The sequence below is a fragment of the Thalassophryne amazonica genome, chromosome 11, assembly GCF_902500255.1.
Source record: "Thalassophryne amazonica chromosome 11, fThaAma1.1, whole genome shotgun sequence".
NCBI classification, from domain to species: Eukaryota; Metazoa; Chordata; class Actinopteri; order Batrachoidiformes; family Batrachoididae; genus Thalassophryne; species Thalassophryne amazonica.
In genome coordinates, this window is record NC_047113.1 from 20,059,738 (window position 1) to 20,067,273 (window position 7,536).

Consider the following 7,536-nt stretch of genomic DNA (forward strand, 5'->3'; position numbering starts at 1 on the left):
CGTCCTTCTGTAATGAGGCAGATTTGTATTGCCAACTCAACATGGCAGAGCTTCACACTGTGACACAGCATTAGCTCTTCGCATGAGGCATGAAATCACACCTTCACATCATCACACTGGGCAGGTTGACTGAAGAGCTTATTTCCCAAAACTGCAGGTGTGTCCCTTTAAAAATGTGCACCAGCTCTCGCTGTCTTTCTCCTCTAATGGACGTGCAGCAGATTTTGAAGCAGCAGTGAGCGAGCAGCAGTGGTGCTTGGCTGCTAGATGGACCGGAACTGTCTGCCTGTGCGACTGAGCTGCTGCAGGCAGACCTCCAAGTCTGCACTATAAACCCTAACACGTCTCCAACACCTGGCACCAACCGCACTGACTGTGTTGGACGTGTGACTGCGTTTGCATGTTTCTGAGTGTCTTTTTGCCGTTTTCAGCTCAGAGTGACTAATCCTCACTAACAGATTCCTCTGCAGCAGCCAGACACACCAAAAGCCAAAATGCTATTAACTGCTGTCTGGCTACAGTAAAATGTTCTCGCTACTTGTCTAACAAGTTGATTTTTTTTTTTTTTTCCTTCTTCTTTCTTGCCCAGCTCCCACACAGGCCACTGTCAAGAGTAAACTGTGAGAGAGTGGAAGTGTGAGGTTCGGTTGCTGTGGATACAGACCACTCGTCTTGACATCCAGATTCCTCCTCCTCCTCCCTGCCGGCGACACAGATCAAGACCTTCTTCAGCACCGAGATAACTTCTAAATGGATGATTGCTTTTCTCAAGTGTACCACGGATCTTCTGCAGGCCGCCACCCCAGATGCTGATTGCTTGCTTGCTTGGTTTCCCCCCCCACTAATAGTGGCGGTTACGAGAGGTGCTGAGAAGGTGTTCGTAATTCTGCAAACGCTCTGTGCATACGTTGAATCATACTTTCTGTCCTCAGTGGTAATTTGTCCTGACCTGACAAAGGCTTATTAAAACTATAATCACACAGGCTGGTGGTGTGCAGGAATGGATTATTTCTTGGGATAGGGTAGGAGTCAGTGAGCCGTGGCGTCAGCACGGACTACTTCACGTGAATATACACGGCTTCCCTTCCCATCTTCTGTATGTGTGAAAACAACCAAAAGACATTGTTTGTCAGCTTTATAATTTTTTTTATTTTTATAGCCTGATATTGTTTTGGGGACAACTGCAGCACCTGTTCCTTTCGAAGAAGAGTCACTCCTCCTTTCCTTTATTTCCCCCCGCCCATGCTGTCCAAATCCCATCTACGCTTGCTGCCTGTGCACCTGTCAGAACACGCCGTCCGTGTATTTATGCGAGCGCCAGCTTGCGTCTCCCTACAGTGCCTCTATATGAGTTTTTAATTGTTTGTTGCAGGATGTAGCCGTCACGTGTCGCCGGCACGCAGGCAGTGATTTGTGTGAAGCGAAATGAGTGTTTAGTGAGCTCCCGTCCCACCCCACGATTTTCATCTGCCAACAAGCATCTTTATTGATTCCAAACAATCTGCCACAGTGTCGCAGACGTACAAGCAGGAGGGGCGCGGAGCTGGATTTAAAAAAAAAAAAAAAGGCAAAAAATATCAACAGGGGATTGTTAGAAAGCACCTTTTTTCTAAAAGTCTCATCTGTCACAAAGGAGATTTTTCTGCTCCCCAGTGCTTTGATTTGTTTCTAGTCTGGTCCTCATCCCTCCTTCTTCCTCTTGTTCCCTCCTCAGTTCACATTCTCGCTGTTCTTCTCGACAGGATGGTGGAAAAAATAAACAGATGGAAGAGGGAGCGAAAGAGTAAGAGAGGACGGATACAGGAGTTCAAACTGAGAGTGAGGAGGGGGAGGAAAAGGTTGAGAGCAAAGGGATGAGAGGAAGCACAGCCAGCAGGGGGATGTGATGGAGGGATAGAGGGGAAAGAGGGAAGGAGAGCCTGATGAACTCATCTGAAGGCGCTCTGGGTTTTTTAATAAGCAGCAGACTGTGAAGCTACTCGCCGACCAGTCACTCTGAATAATGAGAGAGAGAGAATCGGAGGATGAAAAGACGAGACTCATTATCCTCAGTCCAATTTTCATCACTGTCCCGTCTCTCTCTCTCTCTCTCTCTCTCTCTCGCTGACTCAAACAGTCCACAGCTCTGTTTGAGATGACGGATGAAAACCAATTACACTAACTGTTTCGTTAACTTGAAGGCTGATTCTCTGCCATCTTCCTGAACATATACTGATAATCCTGTTGGCTCTGGAAATTGCTCACCTCTCACAGCCCGCTAACGCACCTGTGTGTGTGCTGTGAGACAATAGGAAGTGGGACCATGTGGGAGGACCAAAGTGTTCTTGGTGGTTAGCTGGAGAATTATTTCAGGCTGCAGTCTCACAGATTACCACCTTGTCAATGTTTCTTTGACACGTGAGCGTGTGCTGCTGTTCTAGTTGAGTTTGCTGCTGCTGTGAATTCAGAAACCTGTTGCCCTTTTTCACACCAGGCATGATCAGGCTTTCTTCATACTTATCCAGCAGTGAATTTTCATTTAAACATGGCTTCAAGGAACAGTATTTGGGCCAACGGTTAAAATGTTGAATAAGTGGAATCAGTAACTGAGTATGGCGGCATCCGTCTGACTGCACACAGTCATCAAAGGCCAGAATGCCTCAAATTCAGATTCTCTACATATTATGCAACCAATGTCCAGGCTAAGTGGAGTGCAGTGCACTATTAGGTGTGCTTGGATATTTTAGGCATATGCATCTCTCCCTTATAAAACAATATGATGCATAACTAGGTACCCGGGCTACAGTATGATGCCTTCTATTACACTGGTCAACACCAGCTTTCTTGCATGCAGTTTAGCTACCTTACCTAGCTTCTACTACTATTTCCCATCACTTCATGCTGTGGCTGATCAACTTTATGCCTCTGTATTTACTCTTCCTCTGCACATCACCCTTGTTCTTAAAAATAGGAAACAGCACACTTTGTTGCCACTACTCAGGTATTCTCTCACTTTTCAAGATTTTATTAAACAATCTGGTTATAAACTCCACTGCCATCTCTCCTAGACATTTCCATGCCTCCACTGGAATGTCATCTGGACCAACTGCCTTTCCATGCTTCATCCTCTTCATAGCTGCCCTCACTTCATCTTTACTAATCTCTTGTACTTCCTGATTTACTCTTACATCATCCAGCTTTTTCTCACTCTAATTTTCTTTATTCATCAGCTCCTCAAAATATTTCCTCCACCTTCTCAACACATTCTCCTCACTTGTCAGCACATTAGAATGTGCATCTTTTACCACCCTAACCTGCTGCACATCCTTTCCAGCTCTGTCCCTTTGTCTGGCCATTCGGTGCAAGTCCTTTTCTCCTTCCTTGCTCTTCAGCTTCTTGTGCAGCTCACAGTATGCCTTTTCCTTTGCTTTTGCCACTTCTCTTTTCGCCTTACGCCAAATCTCCTTGTACTCCTGTCTACTTTCATCATCTTTCCAACTATCCCAAAATGTTTTCACCAACCTCTTTCTCCTTATGCTTTCCTGAACATCTTTGTTCCACCACCAGTTCTCCTTGTCTTCCTTACACTGTCCAGAGGTCACACCCGGTACTTTCCTAGCTGTCCCTCACCACATCTGCCTCTTACCTTCTCACTGAATTTCACACAACAGTCTTCCTCCTTCAGCTTCCACCATCTGATCTTTTGTTGAGCTTTGACTCTTCCTCTTCTTTACCTCTAAAGCAGTGGTGTCCAAATTATTCCAGAAAGGGCAGAGAGGGTGTAGGTTTTCTTTGCAGCCACTGATTCCAGCAGGTGATTTCACTGATGAACTCATCCCACCTGTTCAAAGGGTTGTTATTCAGTGAAATCACATGCTGAAGTCAGTGCCTGCAAGGAAAACCAGCACCTTCTAGGCCCTTTCTGGAATATTTTGGACACCACTGGTCTAAAGTCATCCTGCAAACCACCATCCTATGCTGTCTAGCTGCACTCTCCCCTGCCACCACCTTACAGTCTCTGTAAGGTCTCTGTAAGTCTCTCTGTAAGTCTCTTCTTTTAGTGCACCTTCCTCCACTCTTATGTCACCCTGCACTCCTCCCTTCTCTTAAAGTAGGTATTCACCACAGCCATTTCCATCCTTTTTCAAAATCGACTACCAACTGCCCTTCCACATTCCTATCCCTGATACCATATCTACCCATTACTTGCTCATCACCTCTGTTCTCTATGTCAACATGGCCATTGAGGTCCACTCCTATCACCACTGTTTCATGCTTGGTAACACTCAACACCACCTCATCTGACTCACTCCAGAAATCTTCTTTCTCCTTCATCTCGGATCTGGGACATATGCACTGATGATATTCATCATCACCCCTTTAATTTCCAACTTTACATTCATCCCCATATCCAACATGCTCTTAACATACTCTTCCTTTAAAATAACCCCAACACCATTTCTCATCCTTGATACAACTTGAACTCACCGCCTATGCTCCTAGCTTTACTTCCCATCCATTTGGTCTCTTGTACACACAATATGTCTACCTTTCTCTTCTCAATCTTCCTCCAATTACAAACAATGGTTGCTACTCATAGAGGACATACAGTTGTGCTCAAAAGTTTACATACCCTGGCAGATGTTTGGTTTGTTGGCCATTTTTCAGAGAATATGAATGATAACACACAAAAAAAGTTTTCCAGTCAGGTTGTGTGAAGTCATTTATTGTCAAACAACTGTGTTTATTCTTTTTAAATCATAATGACAACAGAAATTACCCAAATGAACCTGATCAAAAATTTACATACCCCTGTTCCTAATACTGTGTATTGCCCCTTTAACATCAGTGACAGCTTGGAGTCTTTTGTGGTAGTTGTGAATGAGGCTCTCTGATGGTAAAGCTGCCACTGAATATGTCTTGGACTTTATTTACATCAGTTACTAAGAAATACAAACAGTATGACACTCTATGGTAAATCTGCATAGAGTAGACAGTTCTCAAAAACTGATTCATTGTGCAAGAAGGAGAAGAGTGAGGAAAGCCACCAAGACACCCAGACAACGTTATAGGCTTATGTGGCTGTGATTAGAGAAATTGTGCACATTGAAAATTTTGCATTTTGCATCACCACTCTGAGCTTCATAGTGGAGTAGAGTGGAGAAGGACATTCTTTCACCAGAACAGATCAAATATAGACTTGCATCTCAGATGTACCTTCTGGCAGTTTGTAGCTAAACTTTCAGGTCTTCTTTTTCAGAAAATCCTCTACACCTGCAACTTTATAGTCGAGCATCACAGAAGACATTAACAAGAAACCATGTGCATTATGGTGAACGCTGTGCCAGAAAATCTGTGACAACAAAAAACAGGCTAAATTGCTGTATGCACACTCTCCAGTCACAGCCACTGAAGCTTGAAAAGTTGTCGGTGATGTCTCCTTCATGCACAGTCAACTGCTTTCTAAGGACGATCTGCTCTCAGCAGATTTGAGACACTGTGCCATATGCTTTCAACTTCCTAATGATCAATTAACATTTAATTAACACTTTAAATTAACTCTAGACTTTTAATCTGCTGATTTCTTAATTACATAATGAGACAATATCACACCTGGCCATGAAGCAGCTGGGCATTATATTCTACATCTACATCTAAAATGCTTAAGATTATTTGATTTTTTGGGGGGGGGGGACATGCAGTTTAGTCACATTATTTGGTCCCTGTAGGTGTCTGATCACACCTCACTGGTGATTATCGCACCTTTTTAATCACGCTGCTAACTGCCATTTAAGTGTTGCACCTTTGTGGCAGCATTTCTAATTTTGTTTGTAACGATTGTTTGCAGTGAGAAAAGCAAATGCGATTAAAAATGCACTAAACTGCTGTACGGATGGCGGAATTATCTAATGGGGTCCAGCTGGAATCCTGCCTCATCTTGTCACTTTTAGAAAGCCCGTGAGACAAAGCTTATCTTATTGCGCGATAAAGGAGAATCTATGTCAGCATCTGAAGCGGCGACCCTCTGCCTGCCCGCGGCCCTCAACTTTATAAAGGTCCTTTGTGCGGATAATAATCCACGACTGTGGATCAGATGCTCGAAGACCAGAGGTGTCAAACACGGCGTCCTTGTAACAGGAACACACAAAATGCTGAAAGGCTGCACAACAGCTGCAGCTTAATTTTTTAAAAACATAATTCTGAAAAGGCCCGTTCCTGTCTTACTGGGTTTTTTTGTCATCTTTGTCTGTGATGAACTCAGTGCTGCCTCCCACTTTTGTGTGAGGCAGAGGTCTCAGAGTCTCAGCCTGCTTCTCTTTACAAAGTACTCAATGTGACGAATAACGCTGTGGCTACAACCCAGCAGGATGGAATATTATAATTCATTTAAAAAGCAGTTACTTAAGCTGAAGATTGTCATATCTTAAGACAATATTTAAATGAATAACTAAATCTGCACAACATCTGATAAAGAAACATCCAACAAACATTTCCTTAATTTCTGATTTGTACTAAAATATACCAATGAATAAGTAAATGGACTTCATTTCTATAGTGCTTTTAAGTCTGATGTAGACACTAACACCACTTTACAGTGATGCCTCACATTCACATTGATGTCAGGGTGCTGCCATGCATGGCCCTCTGCTGGATACTGCGTCCTTGGGGATTTTCCTCTTTGATGGGGAATCAAACTGACGGACATCTCATCACAGATGGCCTCTCTAGCCCCTCGGCCAGTACCCGTACTCGCAGCTGCATTTCAGTCCCTTGTAAGCCGACAGTCCATTTATCTATAACCCTCCACAGCAAGCTATATAGTTAAGTGGGCTTTAGCTGCCCTTAGTAAGTTATGTCATTCAAGCAGAAAGTTTGACCACATTACGCCCATTTTGGCGTCCCTGCACTGGCTTCCTGTTCCTGCAAGATCGGATTTTAAAGTACTGTTATTAGTTTATAAAATTGTTCAAGGACTTGCACCTCCCTATCTGGCTGACCTGGTAAGCCCCTATGTACCAGCTCGGGCCCTGCGTTCTCAGGGTGCAGGACCTCTGTGTGTTCCCAGGGTGAATAAAAAGTCTGCCGGTCACAGAGCTTTCTCCTATCGTGCCCCAGCTCTGTGGAACGATCTGCCGGCACACATTCGGCAGTCGGACACTGTGGAGACTTTTAAATCACGTTTAAAGACTCATTTGTTTTCCCTGTTTTATCATTAGTGTTATGTTTTTATTCTTGTATTCTTCTATGGTTGTCTTTCTTTTATGGTCGTTTTTCTTGTGTTTTAAATTTTTAATTGTTTTTTTATGTTGTGTGAAGCGCCTTGAGACGATTTTATCATGAATTGGCGCTATATAAATTAATAAGTTTGAATTAGAATTTTGATATTCATTTTAACTCAAGTTGATGCTCATGTAGATAATCATCCTCCTTCGTTTCCTTTGAGCGGGATTTCTTGCAGGTCTGCTGGCCTCCCCGGTGTGATCCCTCCTGTTGCGTTTCCATGTCACGGTCCCGGTCGACTGAAGTCTTTTGATGAGTGTGATTCCTCTGGTGTTG

The 7,536-nt window shown here is 43.7% G+C and overlaps 1 protein-coding gene across 3 annotated transcripts in view; it reads left to right on the forward strand.

Annotated features, from left to right (window-relative positions):
* Positions 1-1,091, forward strand: part of macrod1 (mono-ADP ribosylhydrolase 1) — a 461,598-nt gene extending 460,507 nt beyond the window's left edge. The window contains exon 11 of one of the 3 annotated variants that reach the window (XM_034181802.1): positions 590-1,091. Coding sequence is in view for 2 of the 3 variants with exons in the window: in XM_034181801.1 (XP_034037692.1) it covers positions 590-624 (35 nt within the window). In the remaining variant the exon portion in view is untranslated. The remainder of the gene's footprint in view (positions 1-589) is intronic. The other 2 variants (XM_034181801.1, XM_034181803.1) reach the window with 2 other exon arrangements.
* Positions 1,092-7,536: the final 6,445 nt, after the last annotated feature.